This window comes from Felis catus, chromosome B3, assembly GCF_018350175.1.
Source record: "Felis catus isolate Fca126 chromosome B3, F.catus_Fca126_mat1.0, whole genome shotgun sequence".
NCBI lineage: Eukaryota > Metazoa > Chordata > Mammalia > Carnivora > Felidae > Felis > Felis catus.
The window spans coordinates 135973993-135993645 of record NC_058373.1 but is presented as its reverse complement, the minus strand read 5'-3'; the positions used below and the strand labels follow the sequence as shown (position 1 = coordinate 135993645).

Below are 19653 nucleotides of genomic sequence, written 5' to 3'. Positions count from 1 at the left end.
CAGTTACTCTTGTAGGAGTACTTTATCTCATGATTCCACCTCCCCAAAGAAAAGCTTTTTTTAATTTTGTTACTTTATAAAGTTTTTTTAATATGAAATTTATTGTCAAATTGGTTTCCATTCAACACCCAGTGCTCATCCCAACAGATGCGCTCCTCAATGCCCATCTCCCACCCCTCATCAAGCCTCAGTTTATTCTCAATTTTTTAAGAGTTTCTTATGGTTTGCCTCCTTCCCTCTCTGTAACTTTTTTTTTCTCTCCCCCTCCCCCATGGTCTTCTGTTAAAGAAAAGCTTTTTAATCAATTATAAAAGCTTTGAAATAGAATCATATTCTAAACTTAGGAAATCACACTTTTACTTTAAAACTGGTAACACCTTCAAAACGAGAAAGGTCACGTGGTGACTCCATGAATTAGATGTTTCTGCAGTTCAGTTTATTCTCTATCCTGGCACTTTCAAAAAAATAAAATATCTGGCATATTTCCATGAAAAGCACTCAACAGGTTTTACTTCATTTCAGGTGTGGTTGCAAATAAAGGGACTTAGTAAGCCACTACGAGATAGAACTCTGTTTTTCTCACTTCTGGAAGCAGGTATCATTGGCTAGTTATGGATCCTAGGATGCTTTGCTCTTTCCCTAAAATCCCTGAAGCACTTTCTATATTTGCCATTTATCTAATCCCGTATTTACTGCTTATTGTATCGTGATGTGAATAGGAAACAAATGACTCAATGTAACACACAGGTCTTCTATCCATCAGTTTTAACCTCCCCCTCAACCTAATACAGTTAGGTTAATTTCACCTCTCCCTTTATAAAGAGCGCTTTGAACTATTAAATAGCCATAGACAAAACAGGAATGATTCACAACTTGGATACTTCATTCCTAAATAATCAAAAAACATGAACCTTGCAATCTGAAACTTAGTAATTATTTTCTAGAAGTACTAAATTACTCCTACTCTATTTTAATATTTCTACTACCAAGGCAATCTGGTCTTGAAAGATAGAGATGGACTGAGCATTTACTTACCAAATCCCCAAACGCTACAATTCGAAGTGTAAGAGATAAAATCTGCTTCAATAAAAAGCAATTACTATTTAATAAGACAAATGATAAGCTCACAAACCTTGCATTATGTCAAGCATTTATAAAGTGAAAAAAAATTGAAATCGTTTTCTTAAATCGTTTTCAAACTACCACTGCCTCAAGAGTAACCAAATAAAGAAACTGCTCAATGATTTTCCCCAAATTACCCTCTTTTTTTCTGAGAAGCAGTATAATGGAATGATAGAGCTGGAGATCTGAAGCCAGACATCCTGGGTCTTCCACGTGCTTGCTGCGGAACCACGGGCAAGTTCTTAACTCCTGTGCTTAATTCGGGTTTCCTCGTGTTCACTCAGAATCACTCAGAAAGGGGTAAATCGCTCAGAAAGCAGTATCTGCAGTATGCATACTACCAGTTAAGTGCTCAAAAGATGCCAAGTGATTGGGTTACCTGACCCTCACAGAAAAAGGCATTTCAAATTGCTGCCTACTTGGAAGATTTCGGTGTACTATATAGCACAAGATGCATCATTTCAGTCACTAGAGCTTTGGAAGAAGTAAAGGGAAAGTGAGACTGCCTGCCTGGAGAAGGATCTGACCTTGCCGCTTTTGGGGTAACAAACATACCCGCTCTGTCTTTCAAGGAAAGCTTGCTGTGGAACGTTCAGCCTTCCATTCGAATCAAAGCAGACTTCAACGCTGAGGCTGGTAGAACACGTTTAGATTTTCGGTAGCTCATACAAAATACAAACTGATAAAAACCTTTCAATAATGCCATTTCCATTCCTTGGCCTAGCTAGACAGAGAATACCGTGAAACGTGTCATTTGTGAGAAGCAAATGACAGTGGTTAGGAACAAAGGAAGCAGATGCCTGGTCACCCCCGGCTCTGCTGCTTAGCAGGTGTGTGACCTTAACAGGCAAGTTACTTTTCACTTCTCTACCTCAGTGTCCTTATCTGTAAAGCCTGGAAAATTGTTTTCTTAGGGTTGTTTAGAGGATTCAATGAGTTAATTCGTGTAAAGCTCTTAGAAGAAGGCCCAACAGAGTAAGCACCAAAAGAGGTTATGGTTATTATTAAAATCTATTCGTGTAAAATATTTCCTCGGTATTAATGCCATTACTGTATAAAAATACATCTTGATCTCACCCAGAAAAAAAAAGAAAAAGAAAAAAAATCCTAAAATCTGAGATTTCCATGTTTTAGTTATTTGTATTGGTACCAGACATGAGGTAGGAAGTACAGATGCAAAGGAGGAAGTACAAGGATCACATCTTCATGCAATTAACCTGTTGCCTGAAGACTGGACCTTAGGCCAGAAAAGAAACTCACAAGGCTGATGACCTGGTAGGATGTTAGAGTGGTGTCACACATCTGACAGAGACTGGACGAAATATTTTCACTGAACACCTCGTTTCCATCTTCCGTGGGTGAGATTTCTCAACTTCCAAACATTGAGTTTCTTCCCAAGTAATTTTTAAAAAACCAAAGGCATTAATAATGCTGATAATGCCAGTAGCCTTACCAAAAGGAAGCACAAACTTTGTTTATCAAGACAGCCATCACCTCAATAATTGTATGCCAATTTCTCACAAACTGATAGCAAGCAAGCATAAATAGTTGGCTTAGTTTACAAGGTTGAACTGGTGTTTTAGTTTGAAGAATTTTAAAGCAAGCCAGGTAACTGTAGAAAATTTAAATTTTATGACCATGTTTGGACCTTTTTACATTAAGCACAATGGAAATTTTCATATTTATTTTCTTCCCCAAAGGAAAAATTTCTGAATCATCACTATGTTGCACAGTAGAATAAAAATAGGAGTTCAGGTGCTTATTCAAGTTTCTAAAGAATGCGAATAACAGACACGATTTTACTTCCAAAAGCTGAAGTCATCAACATGATTCTGTAGTACTGTATCTCAGGCTTCATTTAAAAAGTCATTATTATTCCGATAAAGAGAGCCCCCTGGTCACACTTTTTAGAAAGCCTCTGCCCCACCACAACTTCCTGAGATCTGTGAAGAAACTGCAGTCTTGTGATCAGGTTCCACATAGCACTGGCAGTTTTGTATTGTAAGGAAAAATGGTGACCGATTTGATTTTACTTGATTTTACGTGTCAATCAGTTGTAGTCTGCTGATCTGATTAGAAGCCTTGACAAATGCCTGGTGGCGATTGCAAATAACTGCCAAGCATATGGGGATAATACAATAGCCCACCGTTTTGGGGTCAGCTCTCGTACAAGAATAAAGGAACAAAAACATCTGTAAATAAGGGATCAGAAAAATAATTGTCCAAAACCAAAACGGCAGGGAGAGTAACCGAGCTTTCAAGGAGTGTGTCCATGTGGTTCCTTCAAGGGGCTCTTCCGGGTGCTGCTGAATGTGTTCCAAGGCCAGCCTGTTGTAAGTCTCATTGATTTCAAAAACATAGTAAAATGCTGCTGCACTTGCTAACAAATACAATCCCACTCCAATCCATCCCATCCTCTGACGGAAGTTCATCATTCTCCATGCTCTGTGCCTTCAAATTAAAAAAAAAAATTACAAATTAGGGTCTCGTAACGCGGTCATGGCAACTATTCCATTAATGCATTTAAAGTTCAAAATCATTAGATTTACATTTTCTAAGAAAAGTAAACAACTCACAGCTTCTTTTATGTAATAATTACGAAGAAGTAAGGTTTCACTACATATTGAGAGTGCTTTTTATGTGACTCCCACAGAAAAAAATCAAATCACTATATTCCGGCTGAAATGGGTCCAGCACAACTTCCCTTGAGAAAGTGGAATTAAACTGGTTTCCTACGGAACACTTCACTTTTATAGTTCAAATACTTTCTGGCTTAAGCAGTACTGTTTCAGTAATGTTTTACGTGAACATTCGATTCTCCAAGTCAAACCAATGTCGGAGCCCCCAAGTTAAGACAGTAACTCTTAAACACTTACAATGGTCCCGAAAATCTTCCTGTTCCCACGGCAAGCGTTAAAGAGTCACTCAGTTCTGAATAATCGGGTGGTTTGGGCATTTCAGAGAAAGCCACCATAAGAGAAATCCCCGGGGTCACCGGCTGGGAGAAATGGGAGCGCGGCCAGCCCGGAGCACAAGCTAATTGTGATTAAGCACAGCGTGACTGCGGCCAGTCACGCGGCGGCCGGGCCACTGTGGCTGCGGCCGGAGCCCCAGCCCGTGTCACCCGGCCGGGCCGGGAGGCTCCCCAGCCCCCCGGGCCTCCCCGGCAGCCGGCCCCGCCCCCCGCCGCGGTGCAGCGCCGGCGGCCGCGACCAAGGGCTGCGCGGGCGGCGCCGGGCCCGGGCCTCTCCGCCTCGCCGCGCCGGGAACCCAGTGCCGGACAGCGGCCACCGGCCGAGCCTGCAGGAACGAGCAGCTCCCGGATCTCACCTTCCTGTCCCGTTTGGCCCGCCCGCCCGCCGTCCCGGATGCTACTACAGTCGGGACTTCCGGCTCGGGCCGGAAGGGCGCGCGCTCCTCCCCGTCGTGACGCCGCGCCGCCTCCCCGCGCGCCGGGTACTGCTCCCACTTGCCCCGGTGGGGCCCGGGACCGGGGACCGCAGCTGCGACCCCGGGGGTCGGGGCGCATCCCTTTCCGGGGGCGGCCGTCTGGGCCGGGCGACTCCGGAGCTCCTCGGCCCGGTCCCCGGTGGCTCGCCGCGGACAGCAGCGCGGCTACGGGGCGGACCGCCGTACCCCGGTCGCGCCTGGCGGAGGATAGCGGCGAGGGGCGCCCGCGGCCGCAGAGAGGGTGAGACGGCCGCCTGTTGCAGTGGGACCGGTGCGGGGCCTCTCGGGGCCGGGGTCACTGACACCTGCAGCTAACCTGACTGCTTTGTCCTCGCAGGCCGCCGGTCGGGACGTTGACGGCACCTACCTGGGGTGCCGCAGAGAAACGCCGTGAATTGCGGGGGCATCAGTACCCCGGCCAAATTAGAATTTAAATCCGTTGTTTTGAGCACCATGACGCTGAGACTTTTAGAAGACTGGTGCAGGGGGATGGATGTGAACCCTCGGAAAGCGCTGTTGATTGCCGGCATCCCCCCGACCTGCACTGTGGCGGAAATCGAGGAGGCTCTGCGGACTGGTTTAGCGCCCTTGGGCGAGTACTCACTGCTGGGGAGGATGTTCCGGCGGGTGGAGAACTGGAATGTAGCTTTAGTAGGGCTAACCGAGGAGACTAGTCATGCTCTGGTCCCTAAGGAGATCCCTGGAAAAGGGGGTGTCTGGAGAGTGATCTTTAAGCCTCCGGACCCGGATAATGAATTTTTAAGCAGATTAAACGAATTCTTAGAGGGAGAGGGTACAACACTGGGTGAGTTGACCAGAGCTCTTGGATATGGAAACGACCGTTCCGACCTAGACCAGGACAGGATCCCAGAAATACAGGCCCCTATGTTGGCACAGGCATTGGACGAGGCTCTTCAGCCTGCCCTGCAATACCTGAAATACAAAAAGCTGAGCGTGTTCTCAGGCAGCGATCCTCCAGAACCAGGAGAAGAAGAATTTGAATCTTGGCTGTTTCATACCACTCAGATGATGAAGACATGGCAGGTGTCAGATGCAGAGAAAAGAAGGCGATTGCTGGAGAGCCTTAGAGGCCCAGCATTTGATGTTATTCGAGTCCTGAAGATAAACAATCCTTCCATTACAGTGGCTGAATGCCTGCGGGCCCTTGAGCAGGTTTTTGGGGTTATCGACAATCCTAGGGAATTGCAGGTCAGATATCTGACCACTTATCAGAAGGATGAAGAAAAACTGTCTGCTTACGTGTTAAGGTTGGAGCCTTTATTACAGAAGCTGGTAGAGAGAGGAGCCATCGAGAAAGATGTTGTGAATCAGGCCCGCCTAGACCAAATCTTTGCCGGAGCAATCCACAGAACGCTTCGCAGGAAGCTTCCCGTGCCGAAGGACGGCCCCGCCCCTGGCTTTTTGGAATTACTGGCACTGATAAAGGATGAAGAGGCAGCTGAGGAGGAGGAGGCCCTTCTCCAGGCAGGGTTAAAAGGGCGTTTCTCTTGATTCTCAGGAAACCAGGAAGAGACAGCCGGCCACAAGCATGAAGCATGAAGCTACAACAGTCATTGGACTCCGTGATGGATGTTAATCAGTCCCTTCCTCACGCTGCCAAGTAACTCATTGTGTTCTTCTCGGTCTAAATCCTTTGTCATTCCTGTGCCTCGTTGATGTTTCCCAAGTGTGTCATAGACTAGGAAGGATGTAGTTCTGCACTGGTATTTATGTATTTAAATTTACCCCTGTGAATTTGCCATATAAAATTGTACAGAGGGTCTGGCACCACATACGTATGGTGCTCCGAGAGGACAGGCAAGGCTCAGTTGCATGTGCTGACCGTTGAGATGTCAGCTTCTGTGGTAACAGGTGCAAAGATAGCATGTTGGATGTGATTATTATAGATTTTAGATGTGTGTTGTCTATATTTATTATGGGGATATGAGCAGGGGTTAAGATGCTAAGGTATTTTCTGTTTGAATCACAATTTTACTGATTCTGTGCAATCAACAAGAGGCAGAATCAAATGCTGAGGTTGATAAGTTTGTCAGCTGTCCCCTCGAACCCCAGATTTCTGATACGTGTCGTCAGAACATCCGTGCTGAATGCCATTTTAATAGGTGTTATAAGATGACCTATGTGAACTTCTAAAATAAAGGAATGCTGATAAAGTGACCTTTTTTTAAAAAAATCTGTTTTATTTATATCAAGATTCCAAGAGAGATTTCATCTGAACATACGGTTCCAGCGGCGCCTGGGTGGCTCCCTCCGATAAGCATCCATCTTCGGCTCCGGTGATGATCTCACAGCTCTCCTGAGTTCAAGCCCTGCTTCAGGCTCTGTGCTGACAGCTCGGAGCCTGGAGCCTGCTTCAGATTCTGTGTCTCCTCTCTCTGCCCATCCCCCGCTTGTGCTCTGTCTCTCTCTGTCTCTAAATGAATGAATGAATGAATGAATGAATGTATCTTGGGCACCTGGGTGGCTCAGTAGATTGAGTGTCCAACTTCAGCTTAGGTCATGTTCTCACAGTTCGTGAGTTTGGGCCCCACAGTGGGCTCTGTGCTGACAGCTCAGAGCCTGGAGCCTGCTTCGAATTCTGTCTCCCTCTCTCTCTCTGCCCCTCTCCTGCTTGTGCTCTGTCTCTCTTTCTCTCTTAAAAATAAACAAACATTTAAAAAAAAAAAAAAGAAGTAGGAGATACACGGGACGCCTGGGTGGCTCAGTCGGTTAAGCGTCTGTCTTCGACTCAGGTGAGTTCAAGCCCCGCGTCGGGCTCTGTGCTGACAGCTCAGAGCCTGGAGCCTGCTTCAGATTCCATGTCTCCTCTCTCTCTGCCCCTCCCCCGCTCGTGCTCTGTCTCTGTCTGTCTCTCTGTCTCTCTCTCAAAAATAAACAAAAAAAGGGTTCCAAAAGCATAAATCTGAAAAACACCGGGGTTAACACAATCTTACTCCCTTGGATATTTTCCTCTTAGTGCCGAGGGGTAGGGAGTAGTTTTCTAAGTGAGATTGCCAAAGGGACCTTGTATTGATGCACAGTGGAATGAACAAGATCATACACAAATTAGTGCACCAGTGGAAATCAATGCATCCGTATGTCGAATTTGGGGAGTGAAAGGAAAGAGATGAAGGTTGTGTGCTTGTCCATGACAGACTGGATGAAATTCCCATATGCTTTCTCATGTAATCTTAAAAATCCTGCAATATAGGAAAACTCAGCTTCTCGCTTGTAGAAATGGGCACAGAAAGGTTAAAAAATGCTTGCCCAAAGCGACACAACTAGTAAGTAGTGGGGCCAGAATTCTATCCTCTGCCCTACCGCACGGCCCATATTCTTTCTGTTGCCAGAAAGAGAAGCAATCATAAGGGTGTCTGCACCCAACAGCCTCACAAGGTAAACACGGCAGATGTTAACCACATTTCATAAATGTCTTCTATGCATTAGTGTAGAGTACGTTCCGAATCATTACTGCAAATGAGACATTATTAGAAGTAGGGAGTATGAGAACCTGTAAGTCCTAGGGGCAGCCAGGTGGGTGGGCATGGGTTAGTGATTTGGTTCCTAAAAAAACAAACAAAAAAATCACAGGATGAAGAAAGTTTGAAAAGTAGGAGAAGAGTCTTCCTCTTTAAGGGGTAGCTGGGTGGCTCAGTCAGTTGAGTGTCTGACTCTGATCTCTGCTCAGGTCTGGATCTCAGGGTCGTGAGTTCTAGCTCTATGCTGAGTGTGGAGCCTACTTTAAAGAAAAAAAAAGTCTTTTTAGTAAAAATAGCCCAAGAATTTTGGGATTTACATCATTGGTTTAGATTCAAGGGCGTAGTAAAATGTTTGTGTTAATGTCATCATGGGACACCTGGGTGGCTGTTGATTTCAGCTCAGGTCGTGATCGCACAGTTGGTGAGATCAAGCCCTGCATCAGGCTCCGAGCTGACAACGTGGAACCTGCTTGGGATTCTCTCTTTCCCTCTCTCTTCCCCTCCCTCACTTGCATGTTTGTGCATCCTCTCTCTCAAAATAAATAAGTAAACATAAAAAAAAAAAAAGACTCAATGTCCTGGTTTCATTCTTTATCAAGTCCTCCCACCATGGGAAGCTAAATACAGATCAAACCATCACATTATACACTATATATATATATATATATATATATATATATATATATATATATATATATAATTTTTACTTGTCAATTAAGGTGAGAAACAAGAAGCTAAATGCTAGATGGCATAGACTAGATAAATTCAAAGGTACAATTCTGATCTTGTTTGTAAGGTGCTTTGTTACCTTAGTCCTGGGGAGTGGCACCTGCAATTTGCTGATAAACAGACACTGTGCTCACACACAGGTGTTAGTTAGTATTCACTGTACCCCTCCTGTATATAAGGCACTGAGCTGGGGCGGTTGGACTATATAGTTAAATTTAGGTTATAATGCCTGCCATGGAGGTCTACCCAGGGTTAATAATAACAGCTGACATCAAACACTTGCCGTGGGCACCGCCGCACACATTTAGTCCAACAATACTGAGAGGCAAGGCTGTTTGCTTTCCCCATTTTACAGATGAAACCGAGGCACAGAGAGGTGAGGTAACTTGCCCAGGTCTTCCCAGCTAATAAGTGGCAGAGTCAGGCTTTACACTCAGGCCATCTATTTCCAGAGTCCTGGTCTATGATGCCTGGTTAAAATCTCACAGAAATCTGTAGAACAGACCATCATTTCCCTGTTTTATAAATGAGAGGCTTCAGGCTCAGATTCAGTGCCAGGAGCAAGGGCACATAGTCTGACTCCAGAGAACTTTTCTTAAGGTATTCTGACTTCTGCATCTGGTAAACACTACATAATTATCAAAAATGGCGGGTATGTTTATGAAATCATGTGAAGTAGTAAAAATATATGCTTTAAAAGCTGTTTCTGGGCCCCTGGGTGGTTCAGTCAGTTGAGCATCTAACTCGGTTTCAGCTCAGGTCATGATCTCACAGTTTCATGAGTTCAAGCCCCGCATCTGGCTCTACGCTGGAAGCACAGAGACTGCTTGGGATTCTCTCCCTCTCCCTCTCTCTCTGCCCCTCCCCTGCTCATGCTGTATCTGTCCCTCAAAGAAAATAAACTTTTTAAAAAAGTTTTTTAAAGCTATGTTTCAAAAACGTGAACAACAACAACAAAAAACACTAAAAAGCTAACTAGTTGTATTGGGATGATGGAATTGTAAAGGTAATTTCATTTTCTTTTGCTTCCTAAAAATGTTTTTTCTTAATGTTTATTTACTTATTTTTGAGAGAGAGAGCACAAATAGGGGAAGGACAGAAAGAGAGAGGGAGACACAGGATCTGAAGCAGATTCCAGCCTCTGAGCTGTCAGCATGGAGCCCAATGCAGGGCTCGAACTCATGACCTGAGCCAAAGTGGGATGCTCAACCGACTGAGCCACCCAGGGACCCCGAAAAGTGTTTTTTTAAAGTAAGTTCTACGCCCGATGTGAGGCTTCAACTCATGACCCCAATATCGAGAGTCAACGGAGCTAACCAGGTGCCCCTAAAAGTGTTTTTTAAATGAAAAATAAATATGCAAAGGAAGTGCTCAAAAAACAAAAGGAAGGCAGAATGTCAGAAGGACAACAGGAACCAGCCTGAAAGAGCTCCCACTGGTGAAAGCTACAATTTGAACAAAACGAATAGCACAGCATTGGGTTATTACCCAAAGTATAAAATAAATATCCACAAGTTCATGCTGATATAAATAGATGACTGAATAAGTACATGCGGGAGAAGAGTCAAATTTTCCTTCATTCAATTTCAAATCATTTATGTGGATACTCCTCCTTCAGGAGGTGGAGTTTATTCCCTTCTCCCCCTTAAGTGTGGCCTGAATTTAGGAATGGGGTATGGAAAGGGAGAAATAGTAACTTTTCAGTGGAGAAAACTGGCAAGTACTAGTTAACATCTAATTAACTAATTAACTAACAGCTAATTAACATCAAGGTTAACATCAGAGAATGCACAATTTGGTCTAATGAGAAAAATACCAACAAACTAAAATTGAAGGGTATTCTACACTCTTCAAAACTGTCAAGATCATGAAAAACAAAGAGAAATTGTCACAGACCAGAGGAGACTAAGGAACCTTGGTAGCTAAATGGAACATGATATACTGGAAGGGCTTTTGGAACAGATAAAAAGGACTTTAGTGGAAAAGTAAAATCTGAAATAATCTGGAGTTTGGTTAATAGTAATATATCAATGTTGGTTTCTTGGAGGTGACAAATGTACCATGGTAAGATAAGGTGTTAACGATAAGGGAAAACTAGGTGTGTATGTGTATAGGAACTCTCCGTACTATCTTTGTAAGTTTTCTGTAAGTCTAAACTATTCTAAAATAAAATGTTCATCAAGGGGCGCCCAGCTGGCTCAGAGCACGCGACTCTTGATCTCTAGGTCGTGAGTTCGAGCTCCATGATGGGTGTAGAGATTATGTAAATAAGTGAACAAACAAAAATAAAATATTCACTGAAATACATACACAGATACTTGCATACATACATGCACAAGTAAATAACAAACGACCTGGCATGCCAACCAGTGAAATAAATCACTAAGGAGTGAATAACTGGAGTGCCCACCCTGCCTAAAGATGGTTATTCATCTAAACACCACCAGGTGGCAGTAAGTACTAAGAGTAGTGTGCGTCCAGTCCAAGCAGAAAGGGATTATGTCTTATATAAGTGGTGTCATACTTGCCCCCGTCAAAGACTGGAAAATTTCTCAAGCCCTTATGTGGAAAAATATTTAAATGCTCAGTCTGGGCCAGTGACTTCCTCTCTAGTCCCTGACACTTCTAGAATCCTCTAATTAGCTTGTCAGAGAGGCCTGGCCTAAGCAAATGGACTAATCTATGTAAGTGAGAACATCCTTAATGATTGCATTTCACTTCCAGCCAGAACATTTCATAAAATTGGAAACTAGATGGTTTTAGAATTCAACTTCAGAAATTCTCTTATTTTAAGGAGTATGACATGTAGGTCTAAGGTACTCTTTAGCTGTGGTGGGTTTCCCAAATACTATCCTGCTTATGCTACCAACAAGCCTAACTCTGCTTTTAGAGATGTTAATTTTCTTACGTACACATGGATTACCATATAAATTGGACCGATATATTAAATAATTCAGTGTCCAGTAGGGTTGTAAGGCTCTCAGTCATCATTCTGAGAGTGGGTCAGAAGGTGGGGTTCTAAGCAGCACCTGGCTGGCTCAGTTGGTGGAGCGTGCGACTCTTGATCTCAGGGTCGTGAGTTTGAGTCTCACGTTGGATATAAAGATTACTTAAAACTAAAATCTTGAGGGAGGAGGAAGAGGAGGAGGGGGAGGAGGAGAAGGCTGGCATCTAAAATGATAGAATTTGCCAATGAAGTGAGTGAGGCCAGAGATAAGTGGCTTGCTCAAGAACGTACAGCTAGTTAGTGGCAGAGCCCCAACTTGAACCCAATCTGAGCCTCCTTCTGGCTTGCTCTATAACCTGCAAGGAAAGGCATTAAATTCCTCTTGGAATTTAAATTAAATTCCTCTTGGTTTACTAACCTCCAAAATCTATGGTCTCTTTTAGCTCTAAAACTGTATGACTCAAAAGATATCCTAGTTACCTTTATTTGGATATTCTTAATTTAAAAACTGACTCTAAATTCTTAATATGCCTAATATATGTCACTTAACATGTGTTCCCAAATATTATCAGAATATCTTTGGATGAGTGTGCTTCCTAGCTCCGCAACTAAATTCTATGTTCCTCTTGATATCAAGGTATGTTATATCTCATATAAGCCCAACATGGTGTCTCACACTTGGAAGGTAATATTTCCCAACTAACTAGTAAGGCCCTGATGTGCCTTATTATATATAAAAATAATCATGGCAATCTTGTTAAGCTCTTCCTCTGTGCCAAGCATGGTGCTAAATGCTTTACATATGTTACTTCATTTAATTCTGACCACAGTCCTTGTGGGTTTATTACGATCCCTAATTTCAAACAAGGAAACAGACCTTTGGATGGGTAGAGTGGTTTGTCTGGAGTCACACAGCTGAAAACTACTAAGATGTCTGGTTCCAGAGCCAGTACCACTATGCTAGACAGCCTCCAAGAGTATCTTGGCTCTGAACCAAACTACCACCTTGTCAAGAGTGGTACATGAATATAATCACTGGTGAGCCGGTTTCGGGCCATGTAACCCGAATCTTATCCATCACCACTTCCTGCTGTTTCCCTCCAAAAATTAATAATAGTAATAATAAATACAACCCAATGTATGCTGTGGAAGAGACAGCACTATTAGCTACTGCTCAGCAACCATTAGTCCTTTTCCTCCTTTGTGTCTAAGCCAGATTGTTCACCCATTTCACAGAACCATAATTTCAGGGGAAACCCAGCTGTTCCATAGCCCCCGCAGAAAGCGGGGGTGGTAAATTTTGATTAAAGATGAGCCCATGCCCTTTGCCAGACTGCTTGTTTTAGGCCTGGGCAAATAATGCGATGATAGCCAGTGGAATATGAGCAGCTGTTTTTAAACCTTGATTTATGTGAGCAGGGCTCTGACTCCAGAACGCCTCAGTTCGCGTGCCAGCTTCACTATTTCCTAGCCCTGTGACTCTGGGTGGGTTTATTTACCCTTTGGGGGCCTCAGTTTGTCCAAATGAAAACGAGGGTGAGAATGGCACTTACAGCGTCATTGTGTAGACCAGATGAAATAATCACGTAAAGTGCCAGGGACTGTATCTGCTACGTGGCAAGTGCAGGGAAGCGGCCACTGTAAGTGCTCCCTACTGCTGCACAAAACCTACCCCGAAACCCTGTGCCTGAAAACAGTTGTTATTTCGAAGTGTCTGTGGATCAAGAGTCTGGGAGCGACTGAACAGGGAGGGCCCGGCTCCCTCACAGACTGCAACGGAGGTGTTGGCCAAGGCCGTGGCCATCTCTTGGAAGAACTCTCCACAGAGCTGCCTCCTGACACAGCAGCTGATTTCTGCCTGAAGCAAGCCGTCCAAGAGGGAGTGAGAGAATATCCCAAGATGGAAGCCACAGTCTTTTTATAATCTCATCTCCAAAGTGACACCCCATCACTTCCGGCCTATTCTATCCACTAGAAGCAAACTCGCAATCCCAGCGCTACTCAAGGGGAGGAAATGACACAAGGGTGTGAATTCCAGGAGGTGAGAACCCTGGGGGTCAACCTAAAGGCTGCCTCTGGCAGCTATTGTTACTTTTCTTTACAAATGCAGAGAACGAGCTTGTGCTTTTGTTACTTCTACTTTATATTTTCCCTTTAAATGAGAGAATTCCTCTACAGAGATCCAGGCTGGAAGAAAAAAAAGCCTCCATTACCTTCCCTGTCACTAACGCACTCATGTATCACAACAACAAACACAGGAGGCTTCTTTGTCCATTCCAAGGCCGCCATGGGCCCTCTTGGGTTTTACAACCAGCACGTATGTTCATCTTTTCAGAGCACAGGCATAACTACCCCTGCAAACTCTACACCAAGCAGTAAATGTCCAGCTGCATCTCAGTTTCCGATTCCCTTCTGATCTCGCCTCTCTCCCTTTTGAGTGGCCTTTTAGGAGAAGCAATAACCCGCAGGGCCCCTGACACTCCCATCCTCCAGGCAGCGGGGAGATTTACCTCTTATTAAGCAGCTTCTGGCTTCTCAGAAACTATACCTCTAATAGACAAGAGAACTTTTTAAAAAAATTTCAATGTTTATTTTGAGAGACAGAGACAGAGCTCGAGTGTGGGGGGGGGGGGGGGGAGGGGGGTGGAGAGAGAAAGAGAGAGAGAGAGGAAGACACAGAATCCGAAGCAGAGTCCAGGCTCTGTGCTGACAGCTCAGCACAGAGAGTATGGGGCTCGAACCCACAAGCAGATTCTGACCTGAGCCAAGGTCGGACCTTTAACCAACTGAGCCACTCAGGTGTCCCTGCAACAGAAGCTTTTAAAATGTTCCTTTTATCTAATTTATAGAAATGGCCCCTAAGAAACTAAGACAGGATGTCCACAAAGAGTGGGCTAAGTTTTCCCTTGTAATTTTTTTTGTATCATTGTGAAAAGCTAGAAATTATATAAATGCCCAAAACAAGTGACAGGTTGAGTAAACTGTCCCATGTCCAAAGGGTGGTATATTCCCTGCAGCCATTAAAACAAAATTGTGTTGGATGGAACATGATGGCTGTTTTCGTGGGTCAAAACTGGTTAAATTGTGGTAATTTCATATGGTTCAGCCTAATAGAAGGATATTTCTTGGTATGCAAATGCAAAACAGTAGTTCTCTTTGGGGGACTGAATTATGGGAAATTTTACCCTTTAAAAAAATGGGGTTCCTGCTTTTCTCCAGTGAATACTTCCCATCAGTGTAATGTGTACAGATTATTAACTAAAAAAAAAAAAAAAATCATGAGATAAATTTCAAGAGGCAAACACTATTCTCTTATTTTGTGTTAGTGATTTATAATGATTAGGCAAAGCAGGGGGGAGGCAGCTTCACCAGAGGGAGCAGATGTACCAGTTCTAGCCGGCTGGAGGGCATTCATCTCAATCCTGCAGAATGACCTCGCCTGGGTCACTCAGAAGACAAGTTTTGTCTCTAAGCGCCTGATCCCCGTTTGGGTTTAACTGAGACCAGCACAACTAAAGAAATGTGCTTATTTGGAGGGCCTGGCTGGCTCCGTCGGAAGAGCTGGTGACTCTTGCTCTCGGGGTCGTGAGTTCAAGCCCCATGTTGGGTGTAGGACATCACTTAAATAAGTAAATGAGTAAGTGAGTGAGTGAGTAAATAAATAAATAAATAAATAGGGGCGCCTGAGTGGCTCAGTCGGTGAAGCTTCTGACTTTGGCTCAGGTCACGATCTCACGGCTCTTGGGTTCAAGCACCGTCTCAGGCTCTCTGCTGTCAGCATAGAACACGCTTTGAATCCTCTGCCCCTTCCCTGCTCATGCTCTCCCTCTGTCTCTCTTTCTCTCTCGAAAATAAATAAATAAGTAGACTTAAAAAAAAAAAAAAAACAAAAGGGGCGCCTGGGTGGCGCAGTCGGTTAAGCGTCCGACTTCAGCCAGGTCACGATCTCGAGGTCTGTGAGTTCGAGCCCCGCGTCGGGCTCTGGGCTGATGGCTCAGAGCCTGGAGCCTGTTTCCGATTCTGTGTCTCCCTCGCTCTCTGCCCCTCCCCCGTTCATGCTCTGTCTTTCTCTGTCCCAAAAAATAAAATAAAAAACGTTGAAAACAAAAAACAAAAAACAAAATAGTTTTGGAAAATGTGCACATGCCGAGAATGTCTGAATTAGACACCTGCTCTTCTCTCTGGTGCCCGCTCTGCCTTCTTCAGGATCTAGTGTGGGTTTTACTTGCAGATTCCCTCTCCCATGGCTCAGCCACAGTTTAGGGCATGGATGGATGGCCTAGACCCAGGCTAATCAGTGAATCGCACTTGCACAAGGTGAGCCTGAGATGGGATCAAAGCCAGAGCAAGAAGTCCACGGCCCCAGCAACCTCGTCCAGGCTTTGTGGTGCATTTTCTTTTCTTTTTCTTTTTTTTAAGTAGGCTCCATGCCCAACATGGAGCCCAGCGTGGAGCCCAACATGGGGCTCATACTCATGACCCTGAGATCGAGACCTGAGCTGAAATCAAGAGTCAGACGCTTAACCCACCCATCCACCCAGGCACCCCTGTGGTGAATTTTCCATTCACTTACAGCACTACTTTCCTCACGCTTGTTCATACTGTGTGATCATTCCATGTTTATTCATTTAGTTGCTTATTATCTCTCATGGTTTCTTTGGGTCAGGAATTCAGACAGGGCTTAGTGGGGCTATTGCATGATATCTGGAGCCTCAGCTAGAAGACCCTAAGGCAGGGGCTAGAAGCCTCTGAAGTCTTGGCACTCATTTGGCCACAGACGGTGGTGTCAGCCCAGGGCCTACCTGGGGATGCTGTCTGCCAGGCCTTTCCTTGTAGCCTAGGCTTCCTTGCCACATGGTGGTTGGGTTCGTGGGCAAATGTCCCAAGAGTCAGGCAGGAGCTGTATCCCTTTTATGACCTAGCCCCAGAAGCCATACAGCATCATTTGTGCTGGATTCCCTGGGTTACTGGTTGGGCAGTCGCATGGCCTCTCCCAACCCAGATTTAACAAGAGTAGAGATTCCAGGTCAGTGCCACCATGAGAAGGACATGTAAAATGGGATAGACAGATCATTGGAAAATGCATTGCGTCTCAGGGGCTGATTGTCCTTTATTACTGCTCTTGGCACATTTATTCCAGTTTGGTGGTTGCCGTTGTTGGCTTTTTAGTTTATTTTTTAGTTTTCTAGTCTTCCCTACCGTGTTATTGTTTCCTCAAGTAGATCCATCCCTTGGGTAAGGCAAACGGAACAGCTGTCCTGAGCCTCTCACTTGGTAGCAACCCTCAGGGGGCTGCATCTTATGACATTTATGTCCTGTCTATGGGTAGTCCTGCATCCAAGTTTCTTTTTTCTATTTTCTTCTCCCTTCCGTGTTGGAAGCTTTTTTCTAATGAGTCTGAGAGAATGTGTGGTGTATTCTCAAATGCATCGTGCTCCTCAGCTGTCGGTCAATTCTCCTCTAAATAGCTGATCGTAAGTGCTGTTTTCGTAGATGCGACTGGTGGTGGGACAGCAGGTCAGCTTTTTGGCTGGGGGACCCCGAATGTCAGTAGCCGACGGTCTTCTCTCTCAGGCTGTTCGGTTTCTCCAGGGAACAATCATTTCTCTCCTGCCCAAAGGGGTATAGCCTGACTGCTTACTTTCGGGGGCCAGGTGGGAAACAGAGGCCCTGGGTCTCCCTGTTGGGAATGCAGACCCTTGTCAGGAGCCTCCCCTGCACCCCACACTGTGTCTGGCGTCCCTGGGTCAGGAGCATCTCAGGTTCAAATTAAACTCATCCAGAGAATAAATCTCCCATCTCCTGCCAAGGGAGCAGCACAGGGTAGAATGGGGCTCCAGGTGTCTCACAGCACCTTCTATCTGACGCATTCCTTATATCTGGCAAACTCTGAGTAGCTCCCTGTGGCCACTATGGCAACTTACCACAAACTTCATGACTTAAAACAACAGAAATTTATTCTCCCGCAAGTCTGGAGGCCAGAAGTCCACAGTCAGTTACACTGGTCCAAAATCAGAGTGTCAGCAAGGCAATGCTCCCTCCACAGCTCTCGGGAAGAATCCACACCTTGCCTCCTCAGCCTTGCTGGCTGCTGGCATGCCTTGGCTTGTGGTCATATCGGTCCAGTCTTTACGGCCACCGTCTTTATTACTATTATTTTTTTGGAGAGAGAGGGAAGGTGCACCTGAGAGGGGGAGAGGGGCACAAGGACAGAGAAAGAGAGAGAGAGAGAAAGCGAGAGTCTCAAGCAGGCTCCATGCTAAGTGCGGAGCCTGATGTGAGTCTCAATCCCACAACCCTGGGATAATGACCTGAGCCAAAATCAAGAGTCAGATGCTCAACCAACTGAGCCACCCAGGAGCCCCAAGGCCACCATCTTTAAATTCCTCTCTGCCCCATCTTCACATGGCCTTCTCTTCCATGTCTATGTCAAATCCCCTCTGCTTCTTTTAATAAGGAGTACATTTTGGAAGGTCCATGAGGGGTGAATATTTGCTTTCTTTTTTTTTTTTTAATGTTTATTTATTTGAGAGAGAGAGAGAGCACAAGCATCTCAAGCAGACTCCACACTCAGTGCAGAGCCCAATCCCACAACCCTGGGGATCATGACCTGAGCTGAAATTAGAAGTCAGTCACTCAACCAACTGAGCCACCCTAGGCCTTTTGCTTGCTTGCTTTCTTTCTTTCTTTCTTTCTTTCTTTCTTTCTTTCTTTCGTGCTTGTTTTTGAGAGACAGAGAGAGAGAGAGCAAGAGAGAGCATGAGCAGGGGAGGAACAAAGAGAGGGAGACAGAGGATCCAAAGCAAGCTCTGTGCTGACAGCACAGAGCCCAATTCAGGGCTCAAACCCATGAACCACGAGATTATGATCTGACCTAGAGTCAGACACTTAACTGACTGAACCACCCAGGTACCCCAGAATTTGCTCTCACTTGGTCCCCTCTGCAGGGCCTTATGGTGTAGTTTCCTCTGCTCTACTAGGTCAGTACTATTCCCTCAATACAGGCATAGTCAGAGATATTGTGGGTTCGGTTCCAGACCACTGCAATAAAGTGAAAATTGTACTAAAGTGAGCCAAATGAACTTTTTGGTTTCCCAGTGCCTATAACAGTTACGTTTACAGGTTTTCATGGTTTGTGGGATAGAGTCCTACCTCGGGCTCTGCACTGGCATCATGGAGGCTGCTTGGGATTCTCTCTCTCCCTCTCTGTCTGGCCCTCCCTCACTTGCTGTGCTCTCCCTCTCAAAATAAACAAATAAACAGTTTTTTAAAAGTTGCATTTATACAGGGGCGCCTGGGTGGCTCAGTCGGTTAAGCGTCCGACTTCAGCTCAGGTCATGATCTCGCGGTTCGTGAGTTCGAGCCCCGTGTCAGGCTCTGTGCTGATGGCTCAAAGCCTGGAGCCTGTTTCAGATTCTGTGTCTTCCTCTCTCTCTGACCCTCCCCTGTTCATGCTCTGTCTCTCTCTCTGTCTCAAAAATAAATAAACGTTAAAAAAAAAAAGTTGCGTTTACATGATACTGTAGTCTATTAAGCGTGCAATTGCATTGTGACTAAAAAAAAGTATATCCTTTAACTTAAAAGTACTTTATTGCTACACAATGCTAACCATCATCTAAACTTTCAATGAATCATAATCACCGATCACAGACCACCAAAACAAATATGATAATAATGAAAACGTTAGAAATATTGTGAGGTGGGGTGCCTGGGTGGCTCAGTAGGTTAAGAGTCTGACTCTTGGTCTACAACCCAACAATTGCACTACTAGGTATTTATCCAAGGGATACAGGTGTGCTGTTTCAAAGGGACACAGGCACCCCAATGTTTATAGCAGAGCTATCGACAATAGCCAAAGTGTGGAAAGAGCCCAAATGTCCATCGATGGATGAATGCATAAAGAAGATGTGGTATATATATATATAT

General features: G+C 44.9%; 2 protein-coding genes across 5 annotated transcripts; one reads left to right on the top strand and one right to left on the bottom strand.

Annotated features, from left to right (window-relative positions):
• Positions 1 to 2237: 2237 nt before the first annotated feature.
• Positions 2238 to 4578, bottom strand: TMEM251 (transmembrane protein 251). Of its 3 annotated transcripts, none has more exons than XM_045060430.1 (2): positions 4453 to 4578; positions 2238 to 3573 (listed from the first exon to the last, which is right to left on the bottom strand). In XM_045060430.1, the coding sequence occupies exon 2, from the start codon at positions 3555 to 3557 to the stop codon at positions 3162 to 3164; it is 396 nt and encodes a 131-aa protein (XP_044916365.1). In that variant the 5' UTR covers positions 3558 to 3573; positions 4453 to 4578; the 3' UTR covers positions 2238 to 3161. The 3 variants fall into 3 exon arrangements, with proteins under 3 accessions (XP_044916365.1, XP_003987983.1, XP_044916364.1); XM_003987934.5 differs by lacking the exon at positions 4453 to 4578 and adding an exon at positions 3999 to 4246; XM_045060429.1 differs by lacking the exon at positions 4453 to 4578 and adding an exon at positions 3926 to 3946.
• A 93-nt stretch (positions 4579 to 4671) lies between these two features.
• Positions 4672 to 6928, top strand: MOAP1 (modulator of apoptosis 1). Of its 2 annotated transcripts, XR_002743241.2 has the most exons (3): positions 4672 to 4813; positions 4910 to 6193; positions 6787 to 6928. XR_002743241.2 is itself a non-coding variant. In XM_023255976.2 (2 exons), the coding sequence occupies exon 2, from the start codon at positions 5026 to 5028 to the stop codon at positions 6082 to 6084; it is 1059 nt and encodes a 352-aa protein (XP_023111744.2). In that variant the 5' UTR covers positions 4672 to 4813; positions 4910 to 5025; the 3' UTR covers positions 6085 to 6750. The 2 variants fall into 2 exon arrangements, 1 of the variants encoding a protein (XP_023111744.2); XM_023255976.2 differs by lacking the exon at positions 6787 to 6928 and having other exon boundaries at positions 4910 to 6750.
• The last annotated feature ends 12725 nt before the right edge of the window (positions 6929 to 19653 follow it).